The 16,397-nt window shown below is 35.7% G+C and overlaps 1 protein-coding gene across 1 annotated transcript in view; it reads left to right on the top strand.

Annotated features, from left to right (window-relative positions):
- The window catches only part of Dnai4 (dynein axonemal intermediate chain 4), a 111,892-nt gene that overhangs the window by 82,297 nt on the left and 13,198 nt on the right, over nt 1-16,397 (top strand). The window contains 3 exon segments of the mRNA XM_026409354.2: nt 2,070-2,168; nt 2,776-3,002; nt 4,708-4,864. Coding sequence (XP_026265139.2) covers nt 2,070-2,168; nt 2,776-3,002; nt 4,708-4,864 — 483 coding nt within the window.

Raw genomic sequence — 16,397 nt, 5'->3', positions numbered from 1 at the left:
CAGCCTCCTCCTGTTTACCAGCAACTACCCAAACAAAAAATTATCTGACCCAGAATGTAAATAGTGCTGGGATGAGAGACCCTAGTCTGGTGTGTTAGAAATGCCATTTGCTAAGGAATTCCAGATGATCATGTGGTCTGAAAATAAAGACAGTTTTTTTTCTTCCTTTCTAATCTTGTTGCCTTTTATTTCTGTTTTCTTGCGTGATTACACTGGTTAGAACCTCCTGATACAATAATGAATAGAGGTGAGGAAAACAGACACAATCTTGTCTTATTCCTGATCTTAGGGGAAAAGCATTGAGTCCTTTACTGTTAAAGTATAAAACCTACTGAAGGGTTTTTGTAGATGCAGTTAATCATGTTGTAGAATTTCCATTACATTACTAGTTTGTGGAGAATTTTTATGAGGAATGGATATTGGATTTTGATAAATGCTTTTTCTGTTTCTATTCAGATGTTAATATATAAATTTTTTCTTCTTAAGCTTGTTAATATGATGAATTACATTAATTATTGTTTTTGAATGTTTATTCCTGGAATAAAACCCAGTTGATCATGACTTATAACCCTTTAAATATACTGTTTGATTCAATATGCTAAAATTTGTTGTGAAATTTTTGTATCTTTGTAAAAAAAATGGATATGAAGTTTTATTTTTATGTGTTTGATTTTGATATCACGGTAATACTGGCCCCACAGAATTCTTTTTTAAAAAAGGTTTAGCATAAAATAGCATAATTTCTTTATTATATTTTATTGCATTAATCAGTCATGTGGGCCTGGAATTTTCTTTATAGGGAAATTTTAAATTATAAATTCAAAATTTTAATTGTTATGGTTATCTGTTTCTTCCTGAGTGACTTTTAGGAATGTATGTGTTTTAAGGAATTTGCCTATTTATTTGTTGGCATAATAACAACCTAAATAATAACAACCTAATAACAACCATAATAACAACCTAAATCTTTGACCAGTCCTGTTTCCCTCTTGGAGGTTGTTTCTGAGACCACTCCTCAATAAACCTCTTGCATGAGATTTCAGAGTTTATGTACTAGGCAACTGACCTTTTGATACTGACCTTGCAGTTTTAAATACTTACATATGCTACTGCATGTGTATCAAATTTTAATGTACATACAAATCACTTGGGAATCTTTTTAAGATGCAGATTCTGGTTAGTAGGTCTGGGGTAGAGCCTGAGAATTTGCAGGTCAGAAGTGCTCCCACGTGATGACAATGTTGTTGGTCTATGACCATAACTCTGTATAGCCAGTACATTGAGTATTGACTTTCAGCCTTTTTAAAGACTTTTCATGACCCACTATGCACAGATGTTTTAAATCCCTATTGAGCATACATGTTTAATGTTCAAGAAGTCTGAGATGCCATCTGCTTCAACCTCTCATTCCCAGTAATTACAATTTCTTCAACATTGTATACATAAATATTTATGGTTGTCATCTCTTTTCTTTTGACTATCTCCAGTGAAAAAAGCAGTTATCATTTCCCTAGATTGTTAGCTCTATCATTAGGCAAATCTAAACATTAAGAAGTCTTTTCCTTATTTAAGTCAAAGTTTTTCCATGTAATTTTTTATGCCATTATACATGTACTTTTTTTGCATTACAATTTTTAGTACACATAAATATCACAATTTTTTCATATCTCTGTTTGTATATAAGGTATGTTGACACCCAATTCAAGTCTTCATACATGTACTTTGTATAATGATGATCATCACATTCCACCATCCTTGCTAATCCCCTTCCCCCTCCCTTTCCCTCCCACCTCTCTTCCCTATCTCCATGTAATTTTTAAACAGGATATTTAAGTAATATCCTCTATTCTAGTACAGGATATATATATTTTTTCTTTTGTGCTGTAATATTTCCAGTAATTTCATTATTATAAATATATAACAGAAAGAAAAAGGCAATAGACAACTATATTGAATATTATTTTGGTTTTTTAATTGATTTCAATAGACCCTGAATTGTCCCACCTTCTATCTGTAGCACACTCACTAATATATCACAGGCCAATACATTTTGATTTCTTGTGTTGTAGGACACAAATATCTATTTGGCTGGCACTGAAGAAGGTCATATTCACAAGTGTTCTTGTTCATATAATGAACAATACCTAGAAACCTACAGAGGACATAAGGTTAGTTTAATTATAATAGGTATGGGAAATTTATTTTATAATATTTTTGCAAAAATAGTATTACATATAGTATATTTAACATGCGATAAATTTACAATTTGTAGTAAAAATAGTAGCTTGAATTAAGTGCTTTCTTAAAAAGCACCAATAATGTGTGATATATTTTATTTGACTTCTTGTTATCATTGATTTTTTTTCTTGCAAGTTATGGAAGTGACACTGTTCGTTTCTAAAAGACTTATGATACTATATTGATCCCCAAAACTGTCTCTTGCCCATACCTAATCTATATATTTATCATTTTTCAATTCACATTTCTTTCCTTTTCTCCTTCATTTCTCGATTTTCTTAATACTACTTGTTATTTTTTTAAAGAAAGTATAATATATTAATATTTAATGATACCATTGTATTTTTACATCTCTATATGGACTAATTAAGGGAGGATTAAATTTATGATATTATTCTTCTCAGCTTACATAATACCTATGCAATAATGGATGATGTTGAATATGCTAGAAATCTTAGTATTTTTAATTTGCCAGTCAAGTTTTAAATGTAAGATATTAAGTATTATTTGCCAATGTATTTAATTTTCTGTTCCTAGGGCCCAGTGTATAAAGTAACATGGAACCCATTTTGTCATGATGTATTCTTAAGCTGTTCTGCAGATTGGGGTGTTATGATATGGCATCAGGAGAATCTCAAACCATTTTTGAGTTTTTATCCAACTACTCACGTTGTTTATGATGTTGCCTGGTCTCCAAAATCATCCTATATATTTGCAGCTGCTAATGAAAGCAGAGTAGAGATTTGGGACCTTCATATTAGCACGTAAGTTAATGTTTTCTTAAAGCTGTTTAAACTAATTGGTACCTGATAGTTATGACATCAGTTAAAGAGTATTATAGTTACTTTAAAACAAATAATAATAATTTACTTCACAGGAGTCCTTTATGAATAAAGACATATATGTCAAGATATGATATTAACATTGATTACTTATAACATGTATTTTTAAAGCATCTGAATGAAAATAGTTTACTCATTTTCTCAAACTTTTACAGGCTGATATAGATTATCATAACTACCTTAAATTCTATTTATTGCTTAGTTTGTAGAAGAACCCAGGGAGGCATGCTTAATTTATTTTCCTATTTTAAAAAATTTGTTCTTTTTAGATATACATGACAATAGATTTATTTTGCCATATCATACATAGCATGCTTACATTTCTAACTAAGGATTTTCTGCAATAATATAAAGAAAGGAGACAAAATAATTATTTTTGCAATATTTATTTATTCTCTTACCTTATTTCAAAACTCTTCATAAAGGATATGTACTTAATTTTTTTTTTGTTTAAGATGTTACACCAAGGATAATAGAAGGTCATCTAGATCCATCTATTCTTCTTAATATGAAAATTTTTACATGCTGGAATGAAAAGTTTAATGTTGCTATTTCCATTAGAAAGTATCATAAGTTTTTATGGAAATTAGCAGAAGGAGCACGAAAGTATATTTTGCTTAAAATAAATAATCTTATTCAGTGAGTCTATTCTTAATAGTAACAATTTTCTAGAAGTTAATAATTCAATAACTTAAAATTTTTGTCATAATTTGTTATATAAATCAGTATCAACCAAAAATCAAGGACTACATAACAAAATTAATTACTTTTGAGTAGGAGATAACTAACATTAAAAAGTAGCAATTTAAATGCTCTAAGCTCAGATTTTAATTTTTCTGGTAAAACTATGGTTCCCAGGACAACACTTATTTAGAAGCTACTTCTATTCTTTTTTTGAGGGCATGAATGGATTGTTTTTAATGACCAACACAAGAAAAAGGTCCTGTTCAGAATGTCCTCTTATGTTCCAGAGATTCATTTGGATTAATGCATTCCTCTGTTAAATATAAATGTTATTTAATAAGTTGTGTTAGTCAAGGCACTCTAGAGAAGCAGAACCAGCAGAATGATTGCCTTTGTCTCAATCACTTATCTTCATCTCCATATCTATATTAGATGTACCTTAAGGAATTGACTCAAACATTCATGGGTTCTAGCAAGTTTGTAGTCTGCTGGACAGTCTGGCAGGCTGGAATTTTTGTCAGGAATCCTGTTGCAGTGTTGAATCCAATGAACATTCTGAGTGTGAAATAGTTATTTTGAGTTTGGAAAAACAGAGGCTTTTTCTTGTTATTGTTTGTTTATTTTAGTACCAGGATTGAACACAGGGTTGCTTAGCTACTGAACCACATTCCCAGCCCTTTTTATTTTTAAATAGGTTCTTGCTAAATTTTTTAGGGCCTTACTAAGTTGCTAAGGTGTGGCCCTGAACTTGAGATCCTCCTGTCTCAGCCTCCCTGGTAACTGAGATTATAGGTGTGCACAAGAACACCTGTTGAGGCTTTTGAGGGTTTTTTTTTAACATGAAGTTAAAAAAAAAGAAATATGGAACTTTTCTTAGTTTGTATGTTAACAAATACCATTTTAATATGACAACTGAATTTTTAAATAAAATGTTTCATTACAGTTTGGACCCTCTGATTGTGAATGTGGCTAACCCTGGAATCAAGTTCACAACTATTCTCTTTGCCAAACAAACAGATTGTCTTCTAGTGGGAGACAGTGATGGACAGGTCGCTGTGTATGAACTGAGAAATATGCCTACTGCTTTGGACTCTGGCCGAGTGAGACTCAATTTAATTTGTGTTTTATTAATCTATTCAGTTGTAACTTTGTAACATGCAATGGATATATCATTTTTAAGTATCTTTAGTGTACTGTAATGGAAAGGACATAGATTCCAAGAGTTGCTACCTAGTAGGCTTAGATTTTCTGTCAGCCTTATTTTTTTTTAATTTTATTTTTTTTATTGGTTGTTCACAACATTACAAAGCTATTGACATATCATATTTCATACATTAGATTGAAGTGGGTTATGAACTCCCAATTTTACCCCAAATGCAGATTGCAGAATCACGTCAGTTACACATCCACAGTTTTACATAATGCCCAATTAGTAATTCTTGTATTCTGCTACCTTTCCTATCCTCTACTATCCCCCCTCCCCTCCCCTCCCATCTTCTCTCTCTATCCCATCTACTGTAATTCATTTCTCTCCTTGTTTATTTTCCCATTCCCCTCACAACCTCTTATATGTAATTTTGTATAGCAATGAGGGTTTCCCTTCATTTCCATGCAATTTCCCTTTTCTCTCCCTTTCCCTCCCATCTCATGTCTCTGTTTAATGTTAATCTTTTCTTCCTGCTCTTCCTCCCTGCTCTGTTCATAGTTGCTCTCATTATATCAAAGAAGACATTTGGTATTTGTTTTTTAGGGATTGACTAGCTTCACTAAGCATAATCTGCTCTAGTGCCATCCATTTCCCTGCAAATTCTATGACTTTGTCATTTTTTTATTGCTGCATAGTACTCCATTGTGTATAGATGCCACATTTTTTTTATCCATTCATCTATTGAAGGGCATCGGGGTTGGTTCCACAGTCTAGCTATTGTGAATTGTGCTGCTATGAACATCGATGTGGCAGCATCCCTGTAGCATGCTATTTTAAGGTCTTCAGGGAATAGTCTGAGAAGGGCAATAGCAGGGTCAAATGGTGGTTCCATTCCCAGCTTTCCCAGGAATCTCCAACCTGCTTTCCAAATTAGCCCCACCAATTTGCAGTTCCACCAGCAGTGTACAAGTGTACCCTTTTCTCCACATCCTCGCCAGCACTTGTTGTTGTTTGACTTCATAGTGGCTGCCAATCTTACTGGAGTGAGATGGTATCTTAGGGTGGTTTTGATTTGCATTTCTCTGACAGCTAGAGATGGTGAGCATTTTTTCATGTACTTGTTGATTGATTGTATGGATATTGTATGGACACCTCTGAGAAGTGTCTGTTCAGGTCCTTGGCCCATTTGTTGATTGGGTTTTTTGTTATCATATTGTCTAATTTTTTGAGTTCTTTGTATACTCTGGATATTAGGGCTCTATCTGAAGTGTGAGGAGTAAAAATTTGTTCCCAGGATGTACGATCCCTATTTACCTCTCTTATTGTTTCTCTTGCTGAGAAAAAACTTTTTAGTTCAAGTAAGTCCCATTTGTTGATTCTTGTTATTAACTCTTGTGCTATGGGTGTCCTATTAAGGAATTTGCAGCCCGACCCCACAATATGTAGATCAGAGCCAACTTTTTCTTCTATCAGACGCAGAATCTCTAATTTGATATCAAGCTCCTTGATCCATTTTGAGTTAACTTTTGTGCATGGCGAGAGAAAGGGATTCAGTTTCATTTTGTTGCATGTGGATTTCCAGTTTTCACAACACCATTTGTTGAAGATGCTATCCTTCCTCCATTGCATGCTTTTAGCCCCTTTATCAAATATAAGATAGTTGTAACTTTGTGGATTAGTCTCTGTGTCCTCTATTCTATACCATTGGTCCACCTGCCTGTTTTGGTACCAGTACCATGCTGTTTTGTCACTATTGCTCTGTAATATAGTTTGAAATCTGGTATCACTATACCGCCTGATTCACACTTCTTGCTTAGAATTGCTTTTGCTATTCTGGGTCTTTTATTTTTCCATATGAATTTCATGATTGCTTTATCTATTTCTACAAGAAATGCCGTTGGGATTTTGATTGGCATTGCATTAAACCTGTAGAGAACTTTTGGTAATATCGCCATTTTGATGATGTTCGTTCTGCCTATCCATGAACAGGGTATATTTTTCCATCTTCTAAGATCTTCTACTTCTCTCTTTAGGGTTCTGTAGTTTTCATTGTATAAATCTTTCACCTCTTTTGTTAGGTTGATTCCCAAGTATTTTATTTTTGGGGGGGATATTGTGAATGGAGTGGTTTTCCTCATTTCCGTTTCAGAAGTTTTGTCCCTGATATACAGGAATGCCTTTGATTTATGCGTGTTGATTTTATATCCTGCCACTTTGCTGAATTCATTTATTAGTTCTAGTAGTTTCTTTGTAGATCCTTTTGGGTCTTCTAGGTATATTATCATGTCATCTGCAAATAGTGATAATTTAAGTTCTTCTTTTCCTATTTTTATGCCTTTAATTTCTTTCGTCTGTCTAATTGCTCTGGCCAGTGTTTCGAGAACTATATTGAATAGAAGTGGTGATAGAGGGCATCCCTGTCTTGTTCCAGATTTTAGAGGGAATGCCTTCAGTTTTTCTCCATTTAGAATGATGCTAGCCTGAGGCTTAGCATAGATAGCTTTTACAATGTCAAGGTAAGTTCCTGTTATCCCTAATTTTTCTAGAGTTTTGAACATAAAGGGATGCTGTACTTTGTCGAATGCTTTCTCTGCGTCTATCGAGATGATCATATGGTTCTTTAAGACTATCGATGTGGTGAATAGCATTTATTGATTTCCGTGTATTGAACCATCCTTGCATCCCAGGGATGAATCCTACCTGATCATGGTGCACAATTTTTTTTATGTGTTTTTGTATTCGATTCGCCAGAATTTTATTGAGGATTTTTGCATCTAGGTTCATTAGAGATATTGGTCTGTAGTTTTCTTTCTTTGAGGTGTCTTTGTCTGGTTTCGTAATCAGGGTGATGTTGGCCTCATAGAATGAATTTGGAAGAGCTCCCTCTTTTTCTATTTGCTGAAATAACTTGAAAATTATTGGTATTAATTCTTCTTTAAACGTTTTGTAAAACTCTGCTGTATACACATCTGGTCCTGGGCTTTTCTTGCTTGGTAGTCTTTTGATGGCTTCTTCAATTTCATCCATTGATATTGGTCTGTTTAAGTTGTGGGTATCCTCCTGACTCAATCTGGGCAAATCATATGACTTAAGAAATTTATCGATGTCTTCACTATCTTCTATTTTATTGGAATATAGGTTTTCAAAATAATTTCTAATTGTCTTCTGTATTTCTGTAGCATCTGTTGTGATATTGCCTTTTTCTTCCCGTATGTTAGTAATTTGAGTTCTCTCTCTTCTTCTCTCCGTTAGCATGGCTAAAGGTCTGTCGATCTTATTTATTTTTTCGAAGAACCAACTTTTAGTTTTGTTAATTTTTTCAATAGTTTCTTTTGTTTCAATTTCGTTGATTTCCGCTCTGATTTTAATTATTTCTTGCCTTCTGCTACATTTGCTGTTGTTTTGCTCTTCCTTTTCTAGGGCTTTGAGATGAAGTGTGAGTTCATTTATTTGTTGGTTTTTTCTTTTTTTGAGGAATGACCACCAGGCGATGAATTTTCCTCTTAAAACTGCTTGCATTGTGTCCCATAGATGCCGATATGTTGTGTCTGTATTTTCATTTATCTCTAAGAATTTTTTGATTTCCTCCTTTATGTCTTCTGTAACCCATCGATCATTCAGTAACATATTGTTCATTTTCCATGTGATGAAGGATTTTTCCTTCCTTCTTTTATCATTGATTTCCAGTTTCATTCCATTATGATCAGATAAAATGCATGGTATTATCTCCACCCCTTTATATTTACTGAGGGTTGCCCTATGGCATAATATATGGTCTATTTTTGAGAAGGATCCATGTGCTGCTGAGAAAAAAGTATATCCATTTGATGATGGTTGATATATTCTATATTTGTCAGTTAAGTCTAGGTTATTGATTGTGGTATTGAGTTCTATAGTTTCTTTATTCAACTTTTGTTTGGAGGATCTGTCCAATGGTGAGAGAGGTGTGTTGAAGTCACCCATAATTATTGTGTTGTGATCTATTTGGATTCTTGAACTTGAAGAGAATTTGTTTTATGAATGTCACAGCACCATTATTTGGTGCATAAATATTGATAATTGTTACGTCTTCTTGGTGAATGGTTCCTTTTAACATTATATAATGTCCTTCTTTATCCCTTTTGATTAACTTAGTCTTGAAGTCGATTTTATTCGATATGAGGATGGCCACCCCTGCTTGCTTACGAAGACCGTGTGCGTGGTATATTTTTTCCCATCCTTTCACCTTCAGCCTGTGTATGTCTTTTCCAATCAGATGTGTCTCCTGGAGGCAGCATATTGTTGGATTTGTTTTTTTAATCCATGATACCAGCCTATGTCGCTTTATTGGAGAGTTTAAGCCATTAACATTCAGAGTTACTATTGATATATGGTTTGTACTTCCATCCATGTTTGATTATTTATCCTATTTTTAAAAAATTTAGTTTGTTTCTCCATGATTATCTTTCCCCTCGCCCTCTGTCTTTACCGAGGCACTTCCTTCTGATGGTTTTGGTTATTGTTTATCATTTCATCCTCGTGTAGTGTTTTGCTCAAAATGCTTTGCAATGCTGGTTTTCTGGCTCAAATTCTTTTAACTTTTGTTTATCATGAAAGATTTTTATTTCGTTGTCATACCTGAAGCTTAATTTTGCTGGATACAGAATTCTTGGTTGGCATCCATTGTCTTTCAGTGTTTGAAATACATTGTTCCATGACCTTCTTGCTTTCAGTGTCTGTGATAAAAAATCCGTTGTTAACCTTATTGGTTTACCCCTGAATGTAATCTGTCTCTTCTCATGTAGCTTTTAATATTTTCTCTTTGTTCTGTATGTTGGATAGCTTCATAACAATGTGTCTTGGCATTGGTCTACTGTGATTTTGTGTGCTCGGTGTCCTGTATGCATCTTCAATTTGTATATCTGTTTCCTTTTTTATTTCTGGAAAGTTTTCTGTAATTATTTCATTCAGCAGGTTACTCATTCCCTTGGTTTGAATCTCTGTACCTTCTTCTATCCCGATGACTCGTAAGTTTGGTTTTTTTATGGTATCCCATAACTCTTGGATGTTTTTCTCGTGATTTTTTACCAGCCTTTCTGAGGTGGCTAGACTCTTTTCAAGATGATATATTTTGTCTTCATTATCTGACGTTCTGGCTTCTACTTGCTCCACTCTGTTAGTGATACTCTCAATTGAGTTTTTAATTTGGTTTATCGTTTCCTTCATTTCTAGAATTATTGTTTGATTATTTTTTATAATCTCTTATCTCCTGATAAAGATGCTTAACTTCTTCTTTTATCTGTTTATGTAATTCATTCTCAATGTGTTCTTTCGCTGCTTGAATTTGCTGTCTCGTATCCTCTTTAAGGTTCCATTCCATCTGTCTAAGGTGTTCCTTGAGTTCTTTATATGACCATTTTTCTGATGACTCTAGGTCCTCCTGAATATTTAGGCTGTCCTGCATTGTTTGTACTCCTTTTCTTCCTTGCTTTTTGAAGCTGCTCATGTTACTTCTTGTTCTGTTAGACTGCTGAGTTACTGTTTACTCCTATAAATTTATTTGATGCTTGGGAGGAAAGGTATTAGAAGGGAAGGGAAGAAGTCACTAAAGAGAATGAGAGTAAGCAGGTAGAATTCAAGGAAGGGGGGATAAGATAATTGAAAAGAAATGAAAAGACAAAAGAAGAAAAAAATAGGAAATAAAAAAAGAAAAAAAAATTAAAAAAAAATAATAAAAAAAATTAAAATTAAAATTGCAAGAAAAAAAACTTTAAAAAATTGTAAAAAAAATTTAAAAAACAAGAAAGAAAAATGAAAATGAAAGAAAAACCCAAATCAAAAAAAAAGAGAGAAAAGAAAAAAGAAAAAAAAACTAATAAATGCAGTCTTAGAGTTTCATTAACTTCTCTTCCAGTAGGTGGCGCTGTGCCCACCAGGCCAAGTTTCTTCGGTCAATACGCGGGAACCAATCCCTGTGCAGCAGCTCCTCCTCCCAGACTGTGCGAGTCTCCAATCCTGAGTGCCTAGGGCCTCCTCTTGTGTCTAGTCACTTCCCCACTTTTCCTCTAGCCAGGCCCCTCTCACGGTTGCCGCTCACCACAATACTGGGTACATGCCACGTGTGCTGCTCCCGGGAGCCCTGTTTTCATGAATGAGTGGGCACACTCTTCCAGTTTGCCATTCCCTCAGACCCTAAGTTTGTAGAGCTTGGGGCTGAGAATCCTCAGCGAATTTTACTTGCCCTCCGGTAGCCACGCCCCCGGTAGCTGGTGCAAGAGACCTCAGGTGTCAGCACTGGTGCGAGCAGTAGTTCCGCGCCGCGGGTCCCGCGCCACCTCTAATTCCCTCCGTCTGGCTACCGCGCTCACGGGAGAGCTGGGAGGGGCCCTTAAGTTTTCCCCGATATGTGGAGAGGGAAGGCTTGGGAATTACACACCTGTAGCTGCAGGTTTCAATGAAGTTATCTCCTCCACCGCAGTCTAATGACATCAGTTCTCTGCCATGGTGGTATCTCTTGCAAATGGCGACAGTTCGTTTTCCTTTGCCGGGTGACCAATGCAAGGGGTGGGTCCTTACTGTCTATCCCAAGCCCCGTTTCAAACCTGTGGCCACTACCTATGAAGGCTCTGTTGGCATTACCTCCATATGAATTTCATGATTGCTTTATCTATTTCTACAAGAAATGCCATTGGGATTTTGATTGGCATTGCATTAAACCTGTAGAGAACTTTGGGTAATATCGCCATTTTGATGATGTTAGTTCTGCCTATCCATGAACAGGGTACATTTCTCCATCTTCTGAGATCTTCTTCTATCTCTCTCTTTAGGGTTCTGTAGTTTTCATTGTATAAATCTTTCACCTCTTTTGTTAGGTTGATTCCCAAGTATCTTATTTTCTTTGAGGATATTGTGAATGGAGTGGTTTTCCTTATTACCGTTTCAGAGGTTTTCTTGCTGATATACACAAATGCCTTTGATTTATGCGTGTTGATTTTATAACCTGCCAATTTGCTGAATTCATTTATTAACTCTAGCAGCTTCTTTGTAGACCCTTTTGGGTCTGTTAAGTATATTATCATGTCATCGCAAATAGCGATAATTTAATTTCTTCTTTTCCTATTTTTATTCCTTTAATTTCTTTTGTCTGTCTAATTGCTCTGGCTAGTACTTCGAGAACTAAATTGAATAGAAGTGGTGATAGAGGGCATCCCTGTCTTGTTCCAGATTTTAGAGGGAATGCCTTCAGTTTTTCTCCATTTAGGATGATGCTGGCCTGAGGTTTAGCATATATAGCTTTTACAAAGTTGAGGTAAGTTCCTGTTATCCCTAGTTTTTCTAGTGTTTTGAACATAAAGGGATGCTGTACTTTGTCAAATGCTTTTTCTGCATCTATCGAGATGATCATATGGTTCTTGTCTTTAAGGCTATTGATGTGGTGAATAGCATTTATTGATTTCCGTATATTGAACCAGCCTTGCATCCCATGGATGAATCCTACTTCATCATGGTGCACAAGTTTTCTGATATGTTTTTGTATTCGATTCGCCAGAATTTTATTGAGAATTTTTGCATCCAAGTTCATTAGAGATATTGGTCTGTAGTTTTCTTTCTTTGAAGTGTCTTTGTCTGGTTTCGGGATCAGAGTGATGTTGGCCTCATAGAATGAATTTGGAAGAGCCCCTTCTTTTTCTATTTCTTGAAATAGCTTGAAAAGTATTGGTATTAATTCTTCTTTGAAGGTTTTGTAGAACTCCGCTGTATACCCATCCGGTCCAGGGCTTTTCTTGGTTGGAAGTGTTTTGATGGCTTCTTCTATTTCTTCCTTTATTATTGGTCTGTTTAAATTGTGTGCGTCTTCCTGTCTCAATATGGGCAAATCATATGCCTTAAGAAATTTATCGATATCTTTAATGTCTTCTATTTTATTGGAATATAGGGTTTCAAAATACTTTCTAATTATCTTCTATATTTCTGTAGTGTCTGTTGTGATATTGCCTTTTTCATCCCGTATGTTAGTAATTTGAGTTCTCTCTCTTCTTCTTTTCGTAAGCATGGCTAAGGGCTTGTCTATCTTATTTATTTTTTCAAAGAACCAACTTTTAGTTTTATCAATTTTTTCAATGGTTTCTTTTGTTTCAATTTCATTGATTTCTGCTCTAATTTTAATTATTTCTTGTCTTCTACTACATTTGCTGTTGTTTTGCTCTTCCTTTTCTAGGTTTTTGAGGTGTAGTGTGAGTTCATTTATTTGTTGGTGTTTTCTTTTTTTGAGGAAAGAACTCCAAGAAATGAATTTCCCTCTTAAAACTGCTTTCATTGTGTCCCATAGATTTCGGAATTTTGTGTCTGTATTATCATTTGACTTTAAGAATTTTTTCATCTCCTCCTTTATGTCTCCTGTAACCCATTGATCATTAAATAACATATTGTTCATTTTCCATGTGATGTAGGATTTTTCCTTCCTTCTTTTATCATTGATTTCCAATTTCATTGCATTATGATCAGATATGGTGCATGGTATTATCTCCACGCCTTTATATTTACTAAGAGTTGCCTTATGGCATAATATATGGTCTATCTTTGAGTAGGATCCATGTGCTGCTGAGAAGAATGTGTATCCACTTGATGATGGTTGATATATTCTATATATGTCGGTTAAGTCTAGGTTATTCATTGTGCTGTTGAGTTCTATAGTTTCTTTATTCAGTTTTTGTCTAGAGGATCTGTCTAATGGCGAGAGTGGTGTGTTGAAGTTACCCATAATTATTGTGTTGTGGTCTATTTGACTCTTGAACTTGAGGAGAGTTTGTTTTATGAACGTTGCAGCTCCATTGTTTGGTGCATACAAATTGATAATTGTTATGTCTTGTTGGTGGATGGTTCCTTTTAACAGTATATAGTGTCCTTCTTTATCCTTCTTGATTAACTTAGGTTTGAAGTTGATTTTATTCGATATGAGTATGGCCACTCCTGCTTGCTTCCGAGGGCCATGTGAGTGGTATGATTTTCCCAACCTTTTACCTTCAGCCTGTGTATGTCTTTTTCTATCATATGAGTCTCCTGAAGGCAGCATATTGTTGGATTTGTTTTTTTGATCCAGGTTACTAGCCTATTTCTCTTGATCGGTGAGTTTAGGCCATTAACATTTAAGGTTACAATTGAGATATGATTTGTACTTCCAGTCATGCTTCTTTATTTATTTATTTTAGTTTGGCTAGTTTTACTTTTTGGTTATTTTCCTCCCCCTTTACTGAGATATCTCTTGCTGTTAGTTTTGGGCACTATTTTTCAATTCCTCTTCTTGTAGTATTTTTCTCAAAATGCTTTGCAGTGCTGGTTTTCTTGCTGCAAATTCTTTTAGCTTTTGTTTATCGTGAAAGATTTTAATTTCGTTGTCAAATCTGAAGCTCAATTTTGCTGGATACAGTATTCTTGGTTGGAATCCATTATTTTTCAGCGTTTGAAATACATTGTTCCAGGATCTTCTCGCTTTCAACGTGTGTGATGAAAAATCAGTCGTTAACCTAATTGGTTTACCGCTGAATGTAATCTGCTTTTTTTTTTTTCTCTTGTAGCTTTTAATATTCTCTCCTTGTTCTGTACGTTGGCTATCTTCATAATTATGTGTCTTGGAGTTGGTCTATTATGGTTTTGAGTGTTTGGGGTCCTGTAGGCTTCCAGGATTTGGCAATCCATTCCATCTTTCATCTCTGGGAAGTTTTCTATAATTATTTCATTTAATATGCTGTCCATTCCTTTGGTTTGAATCTCTGTGCCTTCTTCTATCCCGATGACTCTCAAATTTGGTTTTTTTATGACATCCCATATCTCTTGAATAGATTGCTCGTGGGATTTAAGCATCTTTTCTGTGTTGACTATATTCTTTTCATGTTGATAAACCTTGTCTTCATTATCTGATGTTCTGACTTCTACTTCATCAAGTCTGTTTGTAATATTCTCATTTGAGTTTTTCATTTGGTTTATAATTTCCTGCAATTCTAGGATTATTGTTTGATTTTTTTTAGATCTTTATCTCCTGGTAGAGCTCATTCTTTGCCATTTGAATTTGTTTGTTTAATTCATTTTCAAAATATACTTTTATTGCTTCGACTTGCTGTCTCATGTCTTCTCTAATATTCCTTTCCATTCGAGTTAGGTATGCCTTGAGTTCTTTCCCTATCCCTGCTTCTGATGTTTCTATGTCCTCCTGTAGAATTAAGTTGTCTTGCATTGTTTGTACTCCTTTTTTCCCTTGTTTTCTCATGTTGTCCATGTTACTTTCCAGTTCTATTTGATTGTCGTGTTTCTGCTCTCTTCTATAGATTTGTTTTGGTTCTGTATTTCTCTGATGTCTCTCCTTTGTGTTGTTAAACTATGCCTGCTAACGTGGATTCCTCTGGGAAGGAAATCAACTTCCGAGCTCCAGTGACGACACTACTCTGCTATGAGGGGCCCCAGGCTCCTTGCCGGGGTGACCTAATGGGGGGGTGTGACTGGACTGTCCCTGTTTGGTTTCAGCTCCCGGTCACGGCAGGTGGGTGGTCTCTAGCTGCCCAGTATCACAGGCCGCGGGCGGGTGATTGGTCGTCAGTGAGCGGGCGTTCTCCTACCTCCCAGTTACGCGGGCAGTGGGTGAACTGTCGCCGGCGGGCCTGCGGTTTCCAGCCGCCCAGTCGCGAGGGCCTTGCCTCTAGTCCCCTGGTTGCTCCTGCTAGTCTTGGTTTCTCCTGCTAGACCAGATTTCCCCTGAGTGATGGTTCTCCGCAGTTCAAACTGTACTCTGGGCCTGCCGTTCGTTGGGTGTGGAGGGTGACTATTGAGAACCTCGGCACTCTATTGTTTTGTTTCCGTTGTGGGGGATAGAATTGTAAAGCTTCCTTCCCCTTCTGTAATCCCGTACTCAGCCCAGGGGTCAGTGCGGGCTTGGCTGGCGGGATTCCACAGAATCACAGCCACTTTTCTCCCTGCTTGCTAATTAATCGCTTCTCTGCAGCACCAAGCCTTCTGTAGCTGCTGGGCAGGCCTCAAGAATCAGTCGGCCTGGATCTCCGGGGTCCCACAGTTGACTATTGGGATCCCCGGCACTCTGCATTATTTTCTTTTTCTGTTCATATCCCTCAAATCCTAAATGGAGCCTCAAGGCTTAAATCAATCTCTCTCTCTCTCTCTCTCTCTCTCTCTCTCTCTCAATTTCATGATTCTTTTGGTTCTATTTCACAAGAACTCTAAGAACTGGTCCACAAACTCTGAACTTGGGGTGGTAAAAAGGGTGTTTATACTGTTTAAAATGTTTATTAATGTATGCTATGCATAGTGGTGGAAGAGATACCTGTGAGTATTAGCATGTTGATTCATTTCTTGTCATTATATATAACTGACATTGATATTTTATACATACAGGATGTGATTCTCTAGCATCACTGGCTTCCATAGTATTTGAATTTTCTGTGTTATTGAAATACTGTCCAAAGAGGCTCTTATAATTTATATATTCCCATTACCCTTGT

The sequence above is a fragment of the Urocitellus parryii genome, chromosome 11 (genome assembly GCF_045843805.1).
Source record: "Urocitellus parryii isolate mUroPar1 chromosome 11, mUroPar1.hap1, whole genome shotgun sequence".
Lineage (NCBI taxonomy): Eukaryota > Metazoa > Chordata > Mammalia > Rodentia > Sciuridae > Urocitellus > Urocitellus parryii.
Note: the sequence above shows the minus strand (reverse complement) of the source record. Positions and strands in the feature narration are given on the sequence as shown.